This window comes from Phoca vitulina, unplaced genomic scaffold, assembly GCF_004348235.1.
Source record: "Phoca vitulina isolate PV1807 unplaced genomic scaffold, GSC_HSeal_1.0 scaffold8, whole genome shotgun sequence".
Classification (NCBI taxonomy): Eukaryota; Metazoa; Chordata; class Mammalia; order Carnivora; family Phocidae; genus Phoca; species Phoca vitulina.
This window is the reverse complement of record NW_022589711.1, coordinates 16,221,066-16,244,796: the sequence shown is the minus strand read 5'-3', so window position 1 is coordinate 16,244,796 and position 23,731 is coordinate 16,221,066. Positions and strand designations below refer to the sequence as shown.

General features: G+C 33.8%; 1 protein-coding gene across 3 annotated transcripts in view; it reads right to left on the bottom strand.

Moving 5' to 3' along the window:
* CADM2 (cell adhesion molecule 2) overlaps nucleotides 1-23,731 on the bottom strand; it is a 1,086,523-nt gene that overhangs the window by 64,018 nt on the left and 998,774 nt on the right. For 2 of the 3 annotated variants that reach the window (XM_032407368.1, XM_032407369.1), the window contains one exon: nucleotides 23,275-23,453. In XM_032407368.1, coding sequence (XP_032263259.1) covers nucleotides 23,275-23,453 — 179 coding nt within the window. Of the gene's footprint in view, nucleotides 1-5,217; nucleotides 5,338-23,274; nucleotides 23,454-23,731 lie in introns of all 3 variants that reach the window. The other variant, XM_032407371.1, reaches the window with a different exon arrangement.

Below are 23,731 nucleotides of genomic sequence, written 5' to 3'. Positions count from 1 at the left end.
AAAGATTTTCAAATTAAACACACCATGCTAAAATAATATTAATACTAGAAATCACATCAGTTCATTTGGAAGCATTTCATAAATGGTCATATTTAACTCATTAACATTTATCACAGTGATCCAAAAAAAAACACACTAGAAACATTTGTGAGAGTATATATATGCCATGTGAATTGAATGATAGGGTTAATCAGGCCACTAGACTTAAAAAAACCCTGCAATTTCCAAAATTAGAAATTAAAATGTCTTGTAGCAATGGTCTTTTGTAATGAAAAAAAATTTAAGAGATCTATAAAATGTTCAGGTTTTAGGTATATAATATAAATCCAGAATAAGTGTATAAACTATTGCTATACTCATGGATAGATAAATTCTATATGCTCTAGTAACATTTTATCTAATTTTCCATACAATCAATAAAAATTGGGCTTAAAAGTAATCAGTACACTAACACCAAAAAAACTTTGCCAAGTTATATATATATAAAATTTCAGTAATTGCATGATACAACTATAGATAAACACATTTGTTTTACTAAAAAGAACTGAAAAATAATCCTATTATACACTGAGTGCTGATTATGTTTCCAGAGCTCTAGGTATTATCTGATCCTCAAGACAACCTGGGAATTAAGTGCTTCTATCAAGTGTTTCTCATTTTTCTGATAAAAATGCTGAGGCTCAATTTGATTCATTGCCCAAGACCTTGTACTCACACCCAAAAATGCCTCTAGAGCACATTTTTTTTCCATCTTGCCCAGAACTGCTCAAGTTTGCTGGCTTCTCCATGTCTTGACACCTCTATTTGTAACAAGATAGTGCTAATTGCTAGCTTTCATTCCATATGGAATGGAATGTATAGAGTATATACATATATACTAGTATATGCATATATATGTATAGAGTATATACATATATGTATAGAGTGTATACATATATACTAGTATAAACTAGTATAGAGGCTCCTCTTCCTCCTAACAGAAACGCATTTTACGTATAAACTGAAGAGATATGAAAATTCTTAAAGTTGTGGCTGATGATTTGAGGAGATTCTTTTGTTCTGTTTCACCTTGATTTCTAATACAGCCACAGGTGTGATTCTTTAAATGTATTTTAAATTGTTTGTTTATCATATCTGAGGATGGGAAACTTAGTAGCAGTGAAAGAGTATAGATGGAGACATGAAGGGTGATTTATTTGCAGACACTTATTAAATACATAGACAGGTAGGTAAATGTTATGGTTTATGAAATTTGAAGAAATAACACTTAAACCTCATAAAATCAAATATAGTTACTTTACTTTAGATTATTGAATGAAAAGGATGAAACAAACAAACAAAAATCTGCAAGATGAAAATATTGAGTTCTCTTTAGTTCTAACCTTTTCTTGGGCAATACATTCTTTTTTTTTTTTTTTTTAAGATTTTATTTATTTATCTGACAGAGACACAGCGAGAGAGGGAACACAAGCAGGGGGAGTGGGAGAGGGAGAAGCAGGCTTCCCGCAGAGCAGGGAGCCCGACACAGGGCTCGATCCCAGGACTCTGGGATCATGACCTGAGCCAAAGGCAGATGCTTAATGACTGAGCCACCCAGGCGCCCCTAGACAATACATTCTTATTATAATCCTTTTTTAACTATAATTTTGAAATGTCTTTTACTAATTTATAAGTAAATGAATTGCATTCAAAGACTAATTGCATATGAAAGTTCTAATAGGCAATACACAAAGGAATACCATACAACTTAAAAAAGAGAGTACAAAATTCACAACAATGTGAAAACTAGTATAGAGCTTCCTCAAAAAAATGATTACTTTTTTTTTTTTTTGAGAGAAAGAGCATGGGGGGGAGGGGCAGAGGAAGAGGGAACGAGAGAATCTTAAGCAGGGTCCAAGCCCAGCGCTGAGCCCGATGTGGGGCTCGATCTCACGGCCTTGATATGACCTGAGCAGAAATCAAGAGTTAGACCCTTAATCAACTGAGTCACCGAGGCACCCCAGAGCTTCCTCAAAAAATTAGAGATAGAAATACCATATGATCCAATAATTCCACTAGTGGGTATTTGCCCAAATAAAATGAAAACACTTATTCAAAAAGAAATATGTCTCTGTCATATAAATAAATAAAATCTTTTAAAAAAATATGCACCCCTATGTTTACTGCAGCATTATTTACAATATCCAGGATATGGAAACAACTTAAGCGTCCACTGACAGATGAATGGATAAGGAAGATGTGGTGTACACATGCACACACACAAATGTACATATGCACATGAATATTACTCAGCTATAGAAAAGGATGAGATTGTGTCACTGGCAACAACAGAGATAGACCTAGAGGGTTTTATGCTAAGTGAAATAAGTCAGACTGAGAAAGATAAATACCATACGATTTCATTCATATGTGGAATCTAAAAAAAAGGAAATGAATAAAACAAACGAAAAGCAGAATCAGACCTACAAATACATAGAACAAACTGATGATTACCAAAGGGGAAGGGGGTTAGTGGGTGGGCAAAATGGGTGAAGGGGAGTGGGAGATTTAGGCTTCCTAGTTATGGAATGAATAAGTCACGGTAGTAAAAGGCACAGCATGAGGAATATAGTCAATGATATTGTAACAGTGCTGTGTGGTGACAGATGGTGGCCCACTTGTGGTGAGCACAGAATAATGTATAAACTTGTCAAATCACTATGCTGTACACCTGAAACTAACATAACATTGTACGTCAACTGTACTCTAATTAAAAATTAAAGAAGTCCTAGCTCTGATGAAATTCACATTCTAGTAAATGAAAATGGAAATGAAACAGATAAATATATAAAATAATTCATAACAATGTTTATGTACTGACTGAGTCTTCCACTCCCTCAAATATGGACTAGAACATTAACGATACAGGTGCACTTGGTGGCTTTTCCCAGCCCCCAGTGGTTTGTTGAAGATGGGAGAGAAAAGTAGACATTAGACTAACATTTAATGTTATTGCTGCCATTTTTTTTCTATACAAAATAACTACTATGAAGTGCCTAACTTATAAAATACATTTTTCTTTCCACATATTTTGGTGCCTTTTGAAAAATATCTTCCAATTGTTAAGTAAAAGTAACAGGGAATGGTGTGTGGCTTCTCTGACGTTTGTATGTTCCTCTGCAGAAAAGATTAATTCTTTACCACTTTTAAAGTCTATATTGTAAATTTCACAGAACATTTTAGGAAACCTGTAAAAAGTGAATTTACTAGAAAAAGTAGAAAATTTATTTCATTTTAACAGGCTGCTTCAGATGCAATAAGTAAGATTCCACTTAAGATGCATGTGAACAAATATAAAATGTTATTAAATACCTCACTTCGAAATAAAACATTTTTCTCTTATTTTATTCTAAGATGTGTGTGTATACATATATATGCTCCGAAAGGGTATGAATACTTTTCCTTCATTAAGCACAGACACTGGTTACTTAGGAAGAATGCATTAATTTAATTGCTAGTGATTTTAGATACAACATGTTTAATTTCCATAATGGTACTGTCTGGCATGACCCCATATATATATAGCAAGTCCTCAATAAATGTTTTTGAAGAAGGAAGGAATAATTGACAATTAGGAAATTTTTTTTGTTATAAGTAGGTCTTCAAAAAAAATCAAGTCAACGTCACTATCCTTTTCCATCAAAGTGATCTGTCTTTACAGTCAGAACTTAATATTATCACAGGATTTTGTTAGTATGCACTAATTGCATTTCACTTAAATTGCTATTTGTTAAAAATCTTTGGAAAAATAATAAATTGAAGCACAGTAAAAATTTAGGTATCTTTCATTTCATATAATATCACAAAGCATTTTTTACCTTTTTTCATTTTTATTACTTTCCCCCCATGTCCATATAAATTGCTATGAGAAAGATCTTTAAATTCTTCTCATTTATAGATTTAGCTCAAATACAGTTCACTTAATAATACTAATATAAACATAGGACTTTTTGAGAAAATCTTATAGCTACTATCATCAAACTTCAGTTATCAATCATATATCATATAATAGAGTTGACATGATTAATAAACATTAATAATTATCTAATATCAGATATTTTTCAGAAGCAAGAGAAAAATATTATGATAACTGTTACGTTAAAGCTAGCAGCTCAATTTAGTAGTCTAACTGAACAATCTTTACAAGTGAAGGAAAATAATGTTAAGCCCAGTACTTAGTACAACTTTAATTAACATATATTAATGTAAAGTCCCCATGACTTCAAGTTAAATTGTTAAGTTTAACACATATTAGTATAGCCAACATGACACAAAACATGTATAAATACAAAAAGACAAACTTAATAGGACAAATTCTCTTTGAACATTGCTTATGCAAAAATTAAGTTTAAAATCTGTTTCCTACAATGCACTCACAATTTTTTTAATTTCTTCATCACTTACTAACCACTTAATGACTGCTCAGGAATGCTTTTTTTATATTTCCGAACCATAATGCAATTATTTTTTGCCTTTAAAGATTAATTCTATTTCTTCAAGGTTGCTTTCCTTAAAGCAAAAATATTTATTAATAAACCAGTACCAGAAATTACTCACGGAGCCAAATGAATTCCTATCGTCCTGGACAACTTTATCAATATTCGTTTTTAGAACATTCTCTTAGTAGACTAAATAGATCTACTCAGAGAATCCCTTTAGGATGACTTGTCGAATATTTACTTAAAAGTTCTATGTGATGAATAGTTTCTAACGATCCCATGAATTATGTCAATTTTTAGAACACATTCAACACTGTGGCTATTTTTAATCCAGTGGCAGAAGAATAAGTCATTAACATTAAACAAAGATCTTTAAAAAGCAAAAGCTACCTTTGCAACCTTGAACACTTTATTTCTTTGCTTATATTTATAAGGCAAGACAAAAAGAAAAAAAAAGGGTCCCATGTTCACATTTAAACTTGCTCAGTGTTTGCTCCATATATTTTTAACCTATATTCTGGAATATTTTCGTAATAGTTATAAGTGGCACTAAAAAAGTTAAAATGTACCATCTTGCCTCATATCCTATTCCAATAACCCTAATTGATAGTAATTTAGGTGACTTAATTACTTCTTATAATTAAATAAAATTGAATCTCAATTTTTCTACCCTTTTAAAAAAACCCTTAAAGCTTCATTTACTGTGTTTTCCAGGCCATAACAAAGAAGCATACCGTACCTCTTACGCTGCTGGTTGTTGCGGATGTGGTTGGGCTGGTTGTTATGGCTACAGTGCTTGTGACTGTTGCAGTGGTAAGGGAGGGGATGATAGTAGTGGGAAGCAAAGTGTTGGGAACATCTGGTGAGTGGAAAAAAACAAAATATAAAACAAAATCATATCATGCAAACAAAAGAGAAACACAAATGATTCAAATTATAAATACATAGGTCTTATTTAGGCTTAACTGTAACAGGCTTACACAGATTATCAGGCACAAAGCTGGCTGTACCACATGGTTCTTGTCATTTTTTTGTTCACTTCTTTTTCCTGTTCCCACACAAAGCAAAAACTTGGAGCGATGTTTGAGAATAAGCAGATTGTTTGTAACACGTAGAGTGAAATTTAAAATGACAAGAATTCATTTGTTCACTGAGTCATTTAAAAAGTGTGACATGCAGTAGCAAAATACAAATAGGTAAAACAAACAAAAAAAAGACATGCTTTGTCAAAGAAGTAAACAAAGAAAAAGCACAACAGAAATAAACACAAATAACGCCACTATGTAAGATTAAAGAAATGTTAATGATGGATGAGTATATGCATGTTAAATGCTCTTTGATTTTTTTTCTTTTAGGAAAACTTAATGGTAGGAAATAAGATGACAGCAATCTTTAGAAACAAACAAATAAAAAAAGAAGCTAATTGTTATTATTATTACTTTGCTTTTCTTTTTCTCACAAATGATGTTAATGTACAGCTTAGAGTCTTGCAATTCTTACCCTGATTAGCTGGTAACGCCTTCTAACAATTTTGCAGTACCTAGGAGTCTTTAACAAGTATTGAGTCAACTAGAATGGAACCCAATATTCTGAAAGGTTTAGGATTTATTTTATTTGGCATACATAGGAGAGGTGATTGAACATAGACTTGAGCCATAATATTCAACCCCTAATCCATGATTAGTAAAAGTTGCCGAAAGTTAACGCTAGATTCCAATACAGAAAACATAATAAACAGAAAGAATAATTTAGAATTTTACACCAAAATCTTCCTTTCACTCAAAACTGGCTGAAAATTTGAAGAGTAGCGGAGGAAACACTGAAACAATGTAGCCAGTGTCAAGCTATAGAGCCTCAGTAAGATTCTCAAAAAGTCAAATCTTGTCTCAAGTGGATAGGCATATAATTTACACAGTGAGGAAATGAGAAACAGTTCACAAATTACCTGTAATTACTGTGCTGGGGTTTGATTTCACATGTTTGCCACACAGTCCCTATATAGTCAAAGTGTCTGACAGATTATTTTGCTCTTAAAAGGCTTCCTGTCATTCTCTCAGCTAAAGTCTTTGAGTCACACCAAAAATTTTCTAGTCTTTTACTTCTGATAAATTAGCCCTCCTCAATTCTCAGACTTGAACCTGCTGGATTCTCTACACTGGAGACATCGGAAAACAGTAGGAGCTTGCTCTCTTAACTTGGGTATTGATGTTTACACCTGTTTTTCAACAGGGAAAATGCTTCCTAGACAGTCAAATTAAGAAAACAACCTTCTAAAAATTCAATGGTGGTACGTTAATCACTGGAGAAAATGGTTATTGCCTGGTGTGCGATTACCATGATCATAAAATAGAACTGACTTTAACAACATTATACACTGAATAAATATCATGTATATGTGCACGTATACCCCTTATTTACTAATTTTTATAATACTTTTTATTTTCATGGTAAGCTTCCCTAAATGGCTTAGGCAGGCTGGAGGTAAATGCAAGATATTTTCTAAATTAAAAAAACATGAGTAATCTTAATTTTCATGCATACCTAAAATAGAAAATAATACATTCTTCATCGGCTAGTAAAATCCTTTGCTCATTAGGATCTCAAAATATATGTATTTAATTTATGCAAAGGGAAATGACTTACAAGGCTATCAAACACAAGAACATATAATGATATCAGCCCTTTAAAACTCCATGTAAAGAAACTAATACCACCAAACACAGCACAGATGATAAAATCTTAGGTTATTTGCTATCAGACAGTGAGTTAAAATAAGATCCCATTAGATCTAAAAAGCAGCCTTTCAAATTCAGCTAATACCATTCAATTCCTAAGAACTGGAATACAAATAACAGGTTTTGGTGTTGTTTGTTCATTTTTTAAGTTAGCCAAAAAAACATTATGTGGACTTTTTTTTATTCCATATCAACAAAAATGAGTAATAATAAATCTTGATTTGTTTTGGAGACAGTCTATATATTTTCAGGTACTATGAATATTTTTGTATAAACCAAACAATATCTTTATTTCCTATAACTGCGAAAATGCATGAAATTTAGGGCTTTTCCTAGACTAATAATTAATGAACCAAAAAAAGAAAAAAAAAACAACCCAATAGTTTTAATAATTGTTAATCCACTTTAAGAGAACTGCCCTAGAGTCTTTTAAAGTGTCCAGACAGATAACACTACAAATCGTTATTGGCTCATATTCTGACTCCTGCTTTATCAGCCCATCATTCTCCCTCATCCTTTCCTTTTGACTTCATATGTACCTAAAAACAAACCTGCTGAAAGAAATTTGATGGAAAACACTTTGGTCCAATGACAATTGGGCCAAGAAAAGTATCTGTTGAATAAGAAGTATCTCCCAGTCACTGTTACATTTTTAATCACTACTAACTTTATTTCATCCTGTGTTCTGAAACATTTTAAACATTTTTATTTATCCTTTTTACAGTACATTCTTGTTTATCCAATTATTTCAGCTCTATTGTAAAAGAGCAAAATTTGGAATAATCTAAATACTGAACACCAGAAGAGTAATCAGAATCAACCGAAATTCAGCAACACAGGATCAGTTGGAATTCGCTGGAATTCTCAGGAAGATCAAAAAAATTGTATGATACTTCTCTCTTCTACCTAAACTTTCTGTCTGCTCTGATTTTATTGACGTCAGTCTCCACACTTGACAATTAATCCTTGAAGGGAAGAACTCTGCCTATTTTTGTTAGGATCCTAGCACAATTTAGAAGGTGTATAAATACTTACTAAATGAATTTGTTCATAGCATAATAAACATATAACATATTTTAGGGGATCTAAAAAAGTCCATTTTTTTGGCAGGGTCATCTAGTTAATATAAAACTAAAAGATAATTTTTTTACTTTTTTTTATGTAAACTCTGCCCCCAACGTGGGACTTGAACTCACGACCCCAAGATCAAGAGTCACATGCTCTACCAACTGAGCCAGCCAGGTGCCCCAAAAGATAAATTTTTAAGACCACAACTTACAGCTTCTTCCTTCCATAAATATCCTTGCTAACAAAATTAATTATTGCCCACCTTTCCTGCTACTTTGAAAGCAGTGTGAGCCTGACCCGAGATTCATGTCCTCCATGCCTCCTTATGAACTCTCTTCATTTTCACCTAATTCGAGACTTTCAGAGAAAGGGTAACAGGCCAGGAGGTCTCATTAAGTAGATCCTATTGTGATCAGTAATAAAAGATCACAACAAATTTATGAATTGTCTATATTATTATCCCCACTTAATGGATGAAAGAACTTTGAGATAGAACTTCCTTGTCTCTAAATTTAAATATATATGCATATATGTGTATATTAGAGTACAGAGAGAATATTTTATTTCATATGAGTACAATGGAGAGGTTTTTGGAACACTTCCACCTCAAGATCATTTATTTTAGCTGCCTGACTGCAACTCTTGTCAAAGCAGAAATTAGAAAAAGAATCTGAGCTGCCTTTCTAAGTCCAAACACTCAGATCTGATTTTCACTCCTGTAACCGATTGGCAACAGTTAGCATCATTTCCCAATTGTTTAAAAGGTCTGGTTTGGTGCATTCTCTTTTGACCTTTTATTTAGATATTGATAGTGAAAATGGAGCTACATTTTCAAAAGGAAACATGACATTGGAAACACTAGTACCTATCATTTGTCTCATTTTTGAGGTATCTAGAATTCTGTACATTTTTAAAACCATTATACTGTTAATACAAAGTACTCAATCAAATATAGTACAGGATAGAAAATGCAGGTCATTTTTTCCCCTTCCAAGACATATCCATTTATTTTTTTAAGAATAAAAATATACTAATCCACATGCAGAAGAATTATACACATGCACACACACATAATAAAAATAACTGAATCCTGATTTGACATTAATTTACTGTTCATAAAGCAAGATAATCTGCAGTCATATTAACATTATATGTAATTTGCTGAATATGACTTGTCGATTTTAGAAGATCTTAATACCTGCCTTACATTTTAATATCATATGATTAAAGGATGTCTGAACATGGATGCTAAGTAACTATAAATTTAAAAAAATAGAGAAATGAATGGTTTGTGACATAATTTATGAATATCAAAATTCAGAAATGATAACTATATAGTAAGTTAATCAATTAACTACATGGCATTTCATCTCTGATTTCTACAATACAAAAGATGGCGTCAAATTTTTTATTGCTATTTTCCCTGGAGAATATCTTATTTGAATCAAATAATATTGAATTTGCCTGAAAAAAAAAGTAGTTACAAATAAAATGTTCAGAATTTACAATTTGCAAAAGAAATTAACTTTATTATATATTTCCTAGATGTTAAGGCATAAAGAATGAAGAGTTAGTAATTGATAAAATACGTAGTGGATAAAAATGGTATTTGGGGAAATGAACAAAGTAAAAATAATCTGATTTATTTGTCTAGATAGATGTATACATAACAAAATCAAGGATTTGTTGAAAGGAAAAATAGTGAGCATTTTTGATAGGAAACTGAGAAAAGTAAAGGTTCTAAGACATGAAAATATTTGCTTATAGTTTTACCTACACATAAGACGTGAATTACAATAAATTACACTTCTCATTTCAGTTGTAACATATATACTATTTTCCTGTAAAAGGAAAATTCAGGAGTATTTCAATAATGTCAGACAGAACTCCAAATTTAGTCAATTGTACAATCGCATATTAGTGCAGACAAAGTCTAAGTAGGCAGCCAAGAGTTATTCATGTGAGTGAATGCTGGGTTACAAATAAATGCAGTATAAATAGTGTGGGTTACTTCTGTAAGGACCTACTCACTTGCAGAAGCACAATTTCAGCTCCCACAACAAAGTTGTTGAATCAGGAAACTGAAATCCATGTCCAGGGACCATGGCTAAAGTTTGTTATGACTAATTCATCAGTCCATCATCTCTCCTGATCAATCTGCTTGATTCTGCCACGAAGAACTCAAAACTGCCTCCCCCATTGTTGTTAGGCACCGCATTGGAACAAGAGGGGCTAGAGTTCCAAAGAGCATATATGCCTGGCTTCTTTTCTTTATTTTTCCTAGTGCTCGGTTAACATAAGCAAAGAAGCCAAAGTCTAGCACACAAGAAGACATGTGCCCCTGACACAAGTCTTTTCCCAAAATTCTAGACTTCTTGCTGTTCTTCTCTTTGCTGCCATGTTCTCAGAGACACGGCCTGTTTCCTGATGTTAATTATTACATTTCTTGTCTTTTAAGTTTAGTTAAATATGATCTCATCTGTAAAGCATTACCCAACTCTGCAGAGTTAATCTCTTCCTTCAAAGCACCCTCAAGGCACTTAGCACATACTTCTACACATGCTTGTTATATATTACATTACCATTTTATTTATATATCTATCTCTCCAATTAACTTCAGGCTCAGTAGTTATAAGTCAACATGTCTTAGTCTTTTAAAATATTATTTTGCTGGTGGGACAAGTTTACTCTGACTCAATGCCCCAGTATTTTCCAATCTCTGTCCCTTTCTTGATGTACCAATAAAATGCTACTCCCAAGTTTCAGCCTGATTTGGATCTGCTCTGTGAAGACTTCCTTAAACAAATGAATATCAACTGATTCCCCTTCTTTCTGAATATCCATCTTTTTTTTTTTTTTTTTGAGTTTATGTACTGCTTCCCTCACTTTCTTACCAATAGCCCCATGCCAACAATGCTTTACCTTCGTGGCCGACCATCATGGGCACAACCAGAGTTACACGCCTCTAACTAGCTCCATGTCCGTATTTCTCTCTCCCAGTTGAGAATAAAATACATGTGTGATGCTATAGTAAGATTTTTTAAATTTCTCTGATTTACATAATCAATTAATACATTCTATTATTCTAACTCTTATTAACAATAAAGTACTTAGTACCCATAATATATACCAAAGCTTTTCACGAAATTGGTGGTTGAAAACAGGGAGGCTATAACATTTATTTGGCACTAACACGCATTGTTTGTATTTTATGTTCTTCACAAGCCAACAAGATGATAAGATAACAAAGAGAACAGAATAATGATACACTTCTGTGCTTCCTACAGGTACCTAGTTCTATGCTTTGAATTTGACTGGGACTTAATAAATAATGCTCTTACCAGTGGTAATGACAATGACGTCAGTAGATAGGGAATAGTATCATTTTTAATAACATGAATCAGTAATTGAGCCTTATTCATGGTTAATTTGTGCAAAAAAAAAAAAAAAAATCTCCCCTCCTTCCTATTACCATGTCTGAGATGGTTTTTTAGAAATTTCTGCTAAGAGTCTTCAAGTCTAAATGATTATTTAAAAAATTAAAATGCAGCACACTGAAGAATCTTATATTCTGAATGTGGGTTTTCAATGTTTTTAAAAGTGTTCGAGCTCTAAATCATATCATCCCATTCAAATAATAGAAAAGTGCCCTTTTTAATCACATCTTAATGAAGGAATTAAAAAAAAAATGCAACCACATTTTGTTACTGGAGCTTATTAGAGCACAGCAGATCCTGTATAACCTTGTTAAAATGAAATCAGGTTCCAACAAGCACTGTATACAATAAATTGAAGAATGGTGTAGCACCTATTTTCCAATAACGCGCTTTTCAGGTTAAAGGTATGTTCTGTTCTCTACAAATGCAGTGCACAATAATTTCTAACTTGTCAACCTGTTTTGTTTCCTGGCAGTTTCTCTTTTTAAAAACAGCATTCTGGCCCATTCAGAATGGATTTTCTAAGCAAAATTAAGTCTAAAGAGTCCCAGAAGCCCAAGCTGCTTGTTTCTCTCCAAGGACTAGTGTTCAATAGGGAGAAAAATTGCTACCATTTAGTCTGGACTCCATATGTCTACTTTCTTTCTGCTTTATGTCACTAACTCCCCAGGGTGGTCCAGGGGTAATCAAGAGTGAGTCCAAACCAAGGATGATTAGTGGAGATACAGACGGGTCAGAACTCAACATATATTAGAAGTATTAAGGTAAGAAGTGTCTTTTCAAAAGAAGCTATTCACATCTCCTAACCTTAAGAAATAATAGGGCATCCTTAACCTTCGTACTGATAATTGCACTGCCATTGGAAGCAATTGTAAGAGGAAAAATGTACTGTATTGGCTTTTTTACCTGTGCAGAGAAGGACATTTATCTGTTCCCATTATGTTCAGCTACATGTAGCAGCCTATTTGGATTATAGCATAAGAACGGATAACAGCACCAAGGCTCTTACTTAAATGACAACCACCAGGCTGACAAGGCCTCAACTTGCCGGTGCATGCTTCCTCCTCAAGAGCCATATGGTAACCTCATCTGCTTCATAAAAAGGAACCCTTCTCAAAATTAGATTTGAATGAATCCCCTTTTCATCCCTCTGATAGCTTCCACTGGCTTCACATACTAAATGGAATCCTCATGCAATAATAAAAAAAAAAAAAAGGCTGCTTTTAAAAAATGAAAAGTACTGCAATTTTAAACTGTAGGCGGTAACCAACAGTTCCATGTAATTACAAGAAAAGTTTATGAATAAAATCAGCCTGTTTGGAAAAAAATGGATGCATTTTTTTCTTTTAAAATATCCCTTCATATTCCAAACTGACAAAAGTGAAGTAAAATTTAAAGTAGGAAAAGAAAAATCCTTCCAAGTGGAGGATCCTACATTATTTAAGCTCTACCTACTTCAATGCGATGAGCTCTTTCTTAAAAGTACTTTGCCAGAAAGTAAATCAGATGATATGGTCAAATACTTTAAGTTCTGTGAGGATAAAAGTTTTGTTTGGGAGAATAGTTCTGTCACTGGTTAAAGAAAAACTCAAAGCAAATATGAATACACGTAGGAGACGCGTGATCTAGTAGAAAAGTACTGATTGAGAAATCCAGATACTGACCCACATCTCTAATGTTCAGAGTTCTCACACAAAGCAAGGTCTTTCCTAACCTTACAACAGATTATTAAATCAACTGGTTCTCCCCTGGGATTTAGTTATACAAACTGATAACCTTCCCCAAGTTATTGACATTTAAAATATGCTCTCAATAAGAAAGTGAATATTTTACCAAAGTAAAACATTTCTAACCATGGAACTTCATATTCTCCTGAATATGTCTCTTGGAATATTCCAAATAATGAAGGGACCCTGAAAACATCTCTGAAGTTGCATCATGGTGAAGCACAGGAGTGAAAACTTTTCACTTTTTAATTTTTACTAAGAAGTCGAGGCATAATAGGGAGTGTTTATTTATCTCTTACAGGATCCGCAGTGCTTGGCCAAGCACTTGTATATAGTAGATACTTAAGAAAGATTTCCTGAAATAATGAAATATTAGGTAGTATAGCATTGTGATATGATTTTCAGAAAAAAATATATATATTTGGCCAGAAATAAATATTATCTTTATAAGTGATATTATAGACTTCCAAAGAACAAATTCAATTTTTAGTAAGCAATAATCATAGAATTTTGCAAAAAAAAATTAACAGACGTGTGAAGTCAATTGCATAAATCTTCTAATTTCTAGGGTTGCTTTTTTTCCTTTCATTTTTTTTTAATTTAAATTCAATTAGCCAACATATAGTACATCATTAGTTTCTGATGTAGTGTTCAATGATTCATCAGTTGTGTATAACACCCAGTGCTCATCACATCATATGCCCTCCTTAATGCCCATCACCCAGTTACCCCATCCCCTCACCCACTTCCCCTCCAGCAACCCTCAGTTTGTTTCCCAGGGTCAAGAGCCTCTCATGGTTTTTCTCCCTCTCTGATTTCTTCCCATTCAGTGTTCCCTCCCTTCCCCTATGATCCTCTGCGCTATTTCTTATATACAACGTATGGTTTCAGTCATATGTGGAATTTCTAGGATTTCTATTGAAGATATTAATTCTTCTATACACAGTTGTCCATTTTGTGCACTGCTTAACTGTATAAGGCACCATTTACATACGGAATGCCAAATAAATATATCTCTATATATTATTTCTTTACCAAATATGAGATGAAACCCAAAGGTCTTGACCTTGGTGACCAAAGATTGAATATCAGTTTCCCTAATTTTGCTCAGAAGGGCAGTATACACACAGACACACACATATATGAATATATGTGGATATGAGTGTTTATGTATGTATGTATGTATATACATATATATTATTTTACTAAAGTTTATTCTGCTGAAAAGAGAGGGAGAGAGAGACAAAGACAGAGATATACAAAGAGGGACAAAGAAATTTATAATCATTGAAGAAATATTTATTGATTGCTTACTATTTAGAAGATACTGTTCTAAGAGCTAGAGATACAGAGATGAATGAGACTCATAAGATCTCTGCTTTCAAGAAAATTATAATCTACTGGGTGGATACAGAATATATTCACATGTACAGATACATACATATAATATACATATATAAACATAAATGCATACATATATGTATATATACACATTTATAAAATCACATATACAAATATAGAACTAAAATACCAAATAATGATAAATGACTTGCAGAGAATTAAAATTAAGTGATGCATGATTGGGGCCATTTTATTTATTTTTTTTTATTAATTTTTTTATTTATTTTTTTAAAGATTTTATTTATTTATTTATTAGAGAGCGAGCGAGAGAGAAACAGCATGAGAGAGGAGAGGGTCAGAGGGAGAAGCAGGCTCCCCGCTGAGCCGGGAGCCCGATGTGGGACTCGATCCCAGGACCCTGGGATCATGACCTGAGCCGAAGGCAGTCGCTTAACCAACTGAGCCACCCAGGCGCCCCGATTGGGGCCATTTTAGATTGGAGTGGACAAAAATGGTCTCTCTCAGAAGATTCATTTAATCAAGATGTGAATGATAAGAAATCATTCTTGCAAATACCCGCATTCGTGACAGAATACCTTGTACTTCCTGGACAAGCATTCTGGAAGAGGCAAGCTTCCTAAAGAGAGAATGGGCTTGATGTCTTAGAGGAGTTGAAGGAGGACCAGGGAAACAGATGTGGTTGGGTAGAGACTGATGAGATGTCACAAATGCAGGTAGGGGCATATCAGGCAGGGTTAGTAAACGAGGCTAATCGGATTTGGGTTTTACGCTAAGTGTGATGAAATGCCTTTGGAAAAATTTAAATAGGGGAAAGATATGAAGGAATATGTATTTAAAACATTTATATACTACAGCTGTGTGGGAAAGAGATCATAGACATGGAAGTCTCTCTAGTCTAGGCTAGAGAGAATAAAGGAGAGAAGTGCACATACTCGGGCGCCTGGGTGGCTCAGTTGGTTAAGTGACTGCCTTCGGCTCAGGTCATGAATCTGGAGTCCCGGGATCGAGTCCCGCATCGGGCTCCCTGCTGAACAGGGAGTCTGCTTCTCCCTCTGACCCTGCCCCCTCTCATGCTCTCTCTATCTCATTCTCTCTCTCAAATAAATAAATAAAATCTTTAAAAAAAAAAAAAAAAGAAGTGCACATACTGAACACACGGTTTGGAAAAAGTGTCAACAGAACTTACTGATGAATTGGAGAAAAGGTAAAGAGGAGTTAGGACAGTTCTTAGATTCTGCAATAAGCACATGATGTGCTGTTACAATGTTAGTAAAAGCTACAGTGTTGAGAAGTTACAAAGCGTGTTTTATGAAAGATCTGTATCTTCTAGTTGGGTGTGCCATTATTTCTATAAACAAATGCCTAAATTCCCCCCCATGGACTTGAATAATTCTTCAATTCTCTAACAAATGAGTCAATTAATGCTCATACGCTTGAGTAGAAGAGCTTTATACATCCTTGTAAAGCTACGACCTAGCCTTATTCCCACATAAAAAATCTAGAAAGACTGAGTGTCATGGATTCTTTTTTTCTGTTTACCTTACTGCAACTGATAGAAAAGATTATGTATAAATAGCACAAGAAAAGATAGTTAAGGTGCTAAAATTGTTAGGTGGTGGACTCTTCTCCATCCAGGCAGGAATGAGGGTTTTCCCCATGGACGGTTTAGCCCGTGCTCCATGGAGGTACCATAGAAAGTCAGAGGTATGCCTTTCCCACAGGCATCACAGCTCTCCCTATTTTATTCACATCCAGAAATGATATGCTTTATCTCAACGATTAAAGTAGTTACAGTTTTAAGAATCGTCCAACTAGTTTACTGTCTGCAAACTCTCCACCACAGATGAGAGCAGCAACCATAGGGCTCTTCTACTAGCGCATTGTTTGTTGCTCCATATGGATGTCTTTTCTCTCCTTTTCTTCCTTCCCTGTGTATTTTCCCATCTATGCTTCTAAAGAAAGCTTCTCCAAAGGAAAAATGCTCATTATGAGTACATAGAATTAATTTACCAACTGGTAGGTCTGTTTCCGTGTGAGGGAACAGATTTTAGCTGAATCTCTTTTTAATGTTTACTGGGTTGTGCATCTGTCCATAATCCAGGCTTCTCTTTCTCACTGCCCACCCACCCATATGAGCCCAAAGATTCCACAGTGGAATCTTTGGTTCCACAGTGGTTCCACAGTGATCTGTATCACCTTGCCTAACATTACAACTAAGAGGGAAAAAAAAAAATCATGTAGCCTCTCATTGTTTCTAAACATTTCATTGCTACATAAATGTAATAGGAAATGTACATGTTACTGCCAACTTTTTAGTCTAGCTACATATTCACTAGGAAGCATTGAAGTGCATTTTGCCTTTTCATGTGATGAGCCTTCTCAATAGTTTTCAAATCACTGATAATCATGACATGAATATGTGTAACATATACTGTAAGACTAGAAATATATGTATTATAATTGTATTTGCTCAGTTCTATGGTAAGATAAGTTTAAAAATAAGTTTAGCATATTAGTTCATGATATTCCCAATCTGTTTCATAATTATTACCCCATTCACCTGTACATGCATTAATTATTTTGCTAAATTTAGGATCAGGTACCAATAACCCTAAAGCAACTGAATTTATATCCTACACCCTAGTGAAATATTTGAAGGAGATGTTTGCTTAAGTGAAAGTCCACCCTCCATGACTCAATTTGCCTCTCTCTCACAGTAAACAAATCAAGTGAAAGGGAAAATCAGCACTGAAGATTGAAAGCGAGTCTGCACGTATGTATAGTCTCTGAAAAAGATATATGTCTAAATGTGCAACAAAGTGAGGTGCTTGGCTTGATGCAGAAGTCTGCAATATCTGTGTGTATGCCCATCTCTCTGAGTATTTTTGATATTTATTATTTACAATAAAAGCAGAGTGAAATGAAAATAGTAGTTGTATTGATTTTTAAAAGCTGAAAAGGCATATTTAATAGCCTGATACCTTTCACTAGACTAAAACACACAGGTATTTCTAGCAGTAATATTCCCTCTTACTATTAAAAATCTAAAACACTCTTTTTATAATGGTTCTTATTAACTAACAATAAAATGTGATGGATCCTATATATATTGTGTGTGTGTGTGTGTCTGTGTGTTTGTGTTACTTCTGAGGTAAATTATCCTGGAAACATAAAAAAAAAAAAAGCAATATCATATTTTTCATCAGTATTCATTTCAATAGATACATGATCAAACAAATAAAACAAACCATAACTGTCAAGTGATATTTTAGAGATATCAAGTCAGTGACTGTCAGGAACATGAACCTTTTTACTGTTTTTTACTTTCTACTATGATAATACTAGAGAATTATGGAGAATTTTACTCATTTTTATGTCATTAAGATAACATTTGCTGGAAAAGCAAAATATGTACACATAAAAGTAAAAATATGCTAGGGTATGTAGTGGGTATTTTTATTTAAAACTAGAAAAGTTAAGAGAATGAACAAGTAATGAATTGTTACAAAAGCTTATTCACATAAGTAAAAAAACAATGAAGTAAAGGAATATTATAGCAGTGGCAAAATAATTTTAAATTGCATATAAGGGTTATTATGGTAATAGGAAGGATATGTTTGAAGAGAGATGGGAAATGTCATGCAAACCTTTCCAGAAGAGTGCATCTCTACTCTGTTATGACCATCTGAGACAACCCTGAGTCTGGTTCTGAGTGGAGTGGGTTCTCCACTGAAATTCTCATCTGACTCTCTGGAACTCTCTCCTATGATCTGGACCTCCCACTGTTAGTGCCACTACTGATGGAAGAAAAAATATGCTACTCATTTCTTCTACTTGTATTGCTGTATTTCTTCCCAAATCCTGGGGAGGGTTTTGAGCGTGCAGGTGATACTAAGGAGTCCCAGCATCTCTGTTCTACTTCCATTTGTATTTTGAGGAGTGGTTACAAATTTCTCTAGGATGAGTATGAAGGCAGGTAAAAGGCACTGGGAGTGCGGAGAAAGAAAAAATTTAAGATTTGGAGGAAATGTACTGATTTGTGTTTCTCACTCTCATATTCTTTCTCAAAACTTCCCAGGTGCTATATGTTTCTGACACTTTCAAAAGAACATATATTTTGCACCAGTTGATGACAAATAAATATTAGAACTTGTGTTGCTTCTATCCACAAAATAAGATTAGCCTAAGGTCATCTATAATTCTCTGCAGCTACTCCTTGTGTGATGGAAAGGTATGTGCTATGTTCCCTATACTGGAAGATGTGTATCTGGGAAGTCTTTGCTTGGAGAGAAGATATTTTATCTTCAAACCCTCTGAACTTGATGCTACATTAGAGAAATAAGAATAATTATAATTTTTAAAATTTTTAAAGATTTTATTATTTATTTATTTATTTATTTATTTATTTATTTATTTATTTGACAGAGAGAGAGATAGCGAGAGAGGGAAAACAAGCAGGGGGAGTGGGAGAGGGAGAAGTAGGCTCCGAGCAGGGAGCCCGATGTGGGCCTTGATCCCAGGACCCCGGGATCATGACCTGAGCTGAAGACAGACATTTAACGACTGAGCCACCCAGGCACTCTGAGTAATTATAACTTTTATCCTGTACTCTCTATGTAACTAATTTGCCATACTATTAAGTTTTTAAGATATCCTCTGTTGTGTAGTTAGCAAGAATTTACAATTGTCTCATTCTTTAATAGACATAACCTAATTTATGCTCTGAGTACCATTCAGGGAAGACTCTGGTCACTAAATTGTATGCAACTCTTGGGTAAGGTTTTCACCAGAGACTGAGATTGGATTGAGATTTCCTTTGGTATCTTAAGGCTACTAGTAATATAATAATAATAATAATCTGATTTACTGCACATGTATGCACTTGGCACTGTGATGGCTACTTCCATTTATGATGTACACTATTTGTCTTTGAACAATTCAGAAGTGCTGTGCTACTATTTTTTTTTTTTAATTATTGACACTTGGATCACACTCTCAAAGACTCTGAACAGCTACAGGATTGTATGTCCATCCTCCTCTAGTTCTTTTATTTTGGTATTATAACTACTTGAATGCTTACCTTATCTTCCATGTTAAATTTTAAACTTGAGTTCTATTCACCTTTGCTCCTAGAGTGCTTTAGTATTTGGTAGTTAAGTGCTAAATATTTATTTGTTGAATGAATGAATTTTTCTCTTGATCTGGGTTCTCCAAATAATAAAACAGCAATGGAATAGTATGTTTAAACACCATTAACATGGAAATAATCAGCCCTTCTAAAAAAATAAATAGCATGATAGCAATAAAAATATGAGAATGACTTCAATATTTTTATGCAGAAGCAAAAAAATGGGAGACAAACCATGAAAGACTCTTTTAACTCTAGGAAACAAACTGAGGGTTGCTGGAGGGGAGTTGGGTGGGGGATGGGGTAACTGGGTGACAGGCATTAAGGAGGGCTCGTGATGTGATGAGCACTGGGTGTTATATGCAAGTGATGAATAACTGAACTCTACATCTGAAACTAATGATGTACTATATGTTGGCTAATTGAATTTAAATAAAAAAAAAACTATTCTGCTCACATGGATTAATAGTGTATATATAACTAAGTCTACCAATTCAACAGATAACTTTTTCCATTTCTGAGCTTGTTAATGAAAAATGCCACTTTCTTTTCTGATAGAACTTGCACAGCACAAATATTTCATAAGTATAATACTTTATCCTACAAGTATTTGTATGCTAAATTTTGTTAGACCTTTCACTGCGGGTGAATTTTAGACTGGCAGTTTCAAATTACCATCTGTAGTTCTAAAGCTGAAATTTGTAAATGTGTAATTAGGAGGGGGGAGAAAAACTCTCCAGTGTCCACAACACATAATGTCAGTGCTGTTAACAATTAAATGTGATAACATTTAAATAATGTACTTCCATTGACACCCAAAGAATAAAATCTAACCATTTAGGATGGCATCTAGATAGCAGATGATTTCACAGGAAAGTGCTCAGACCTCCATCAAGTTAAGAATCAATAGAACATAGGCAACTGTGGTAGAGCCAAAGACAGAGTCTCGGCTCAGGAAAGGCCCTTCTGTGCTAGAGCTATATTAAATTATCACAGCTAATGTAAAATCAACCTTGGTGTAAAAGATAAAAGGGTAAAGTTCTCACAAATGATCACTTATCACTCCATTCCAAAATGCATACAGCATTCATTATAGATCGAAATGCCACTCAAATTTCATCATTTAGTAGGGTTTTGAAACAGCCAAACCATTAACAGAAGAGAATAGCTTTTTATATTTATACAACCAGTGACTAATGAAACATTATACCCTGTGTGCAAAGGGGGAAAAAACCTTTATTTTGTAATGAACCCAATTGGAGCCCTTTTTAAACACAGTGTAATATGGTTTCACTGTTTCATCGAGCCTCTCATTACTTGTGTCAATAATCCTAGGTAAACTACTGTTGAACTTCACAGCATTTATCTAGCAGCATGAATAACATTAATCTATGGGGTGCTTTTGATGAATTGTAGTTCAAAAAGCAAAGCCAAAAATGACTTCTTACAAAGTGGTTAGAGAAGTATTTATTAGAAATATGTCAACTGCCAAATACCTAAAGGTAGCTTGGCTATTTAGGAAATCATGCTGTTGGCTAGCTTGCAAACACTGGGAAAACATAAGCATTTGCTCCACTTGAATTACTTAAAAAAAAAAAAAAATGAATGGCATACATTTCATCTAAAGTATATTATTTTTTCTATCACTTCCCTTCTAATTCTTTATATTTTTATGTCACATTGCTTTCGATACAATGTGACATGTTATATAAAATGTCCCCAGTTTCCCCACAACGGTTAGTGAGAAGCACTTAGAAAGCTCAGAGCGAATCAGACTTCACTTCTATGACTGCATGATGACACACACAGGTCAGCATGAACTGAAGTCTACTCCTGGGTCCTGCTCCAAGGATCTAACTTATCTTCTTGGCATGCCCAGGACTTGTTAGACCCTCTCTGGCAGGAAGCCTGGCAGGGAGTGTCTACAGGGTTTTAACACATTTAGTTCCAATTTATGAATTTAACTGGATTAGGCTGATCTTTTCTAAAAGTTGTAATCTGCACAGTTCATAGGATGCTAGAAATTAATCTTTCAGCTCTATCTTCAAGGAGTTTATATGGGTGGGCAGTCTATTTACTGCAAGCCTTCATTTGCCTTCAACAGTAAAGTGGTGTTAAGAATTGAGAGACTGCATACACTAAAGTAATTTGAGAATAGGAAAGCTGTGTATTGATTTAATATATTCTTTTTCTCCAATTTTGTCCTGTATCATAACAAAATAAATACCGGAGGAAAAAACACAAACTGTATTAATTTTTTTCCCTAAAATAAAATCTCTTCACAAAGAATTAGACTTTACCCACCCCCCCCAAACTCTTCTTTGGAAAGGTACAGAACTAATTCATGCTTCTTATCACATTTTATAATTAGATTCATGGGAAAGACATCAAATATACTCTCTTCACGATTTTTAAGATACACTCGATTTATTACAGCATCATGTTTTATATAGCACTCATTCAGAATACTGTAATATTGTGTAAACATAATACTAGTCTTAGAAAAGGTTTTCATGGTGAAATATGAGGAATATCTTACATTCTCTAATGCTTCTTTTTCTTGGAAATTCACAATATACCCTGGCATATTTAATAAACTCTGAGAAGTCTTGCAGTAAAGAAACTTGCCTAATTTTTTTATTGCATTATTTATCAATCTCATAAAAGTTCATCTCTATCTAACAATATATTAAAGCTATAACATGAGCAACAATTGTGGCTTTTGGAGGTTTGGAAAAACAGAGATTGTCTCAGTCTTAGGTACTGTTATTTATTTATTTATTTATTTTGCCATTTTTGTTATATTTACTCCAATTGTGAGATTAGTGCAGTGAAGAAAAAATGTCTGTGACTGTTTAAAATCATTGTTCATAAGAAATTAATGCAGTTATTAATATTGTACACCTGCCTTTGCTGCATCTCAGTAACATGCTATCATTCTTTGTGAAACCAGTTATAGTGATAATAAAGTATATTTTTATGATATTACAACCAAAACTAATTTAAGGTAAATATAGCTTTCATGATTGTGATTTATAACTAAAAGCATTGATTTGCAAAATTTAAAGAAAACCATTATTATTTACTAGTCACTACCAACACACATATATTTGTAATAAAGAAAACCTTTTACAAAAATAATTTTTATTTTTAGTGTATGTTGTAATTTTATTTTATTAGTTTGACTTGGAACATAGTAACTGGGAATCTTTTATGAAAAGTCCTTCTGAAAGAAAAAGAAAACCTGTTTAAAATGTTGTTTATTATTCTAAAGATAAATTTAAAATTTTTCAGGTCATTTATTTTTTCCACATATAATGATGTGAAAAAAGTACTCACCGTGTACAATGAGAACATACTCTGCGCTGCTTTGGCCAATGGTGTTTGTGGCTTCACATCGATATGTACCATTATCCGTTTTGTTCAGGAAAAGAATGTTTAGCTCCCTACCACTCACAACCATTCGGTCAGGATCTGGCAATTCTCCACCGTCCTTTGTCCACAAAACAGGTTCTGGCCTATTGGATTTAAATATGCACATAGATAGGAAAAATAAGAAAGTTTTCATATTATGTGAAGTAAATAAATCAAGCAATATATAAATATTTAGCAATCATTTTGTGCACATCCATATGCTAATGTCTATAAGGTACCAACAACCAGCATGCTCTCACTCAGGAGATTTGGAGATATTGCAAATATAATTTAATTCCATTCTGCTTAACTAAACACACATGTATGAAGGAAGTAATGTGCTGAGTCCTTATAGCAGTCCTGTGGCCTTGATCCTGCTGCG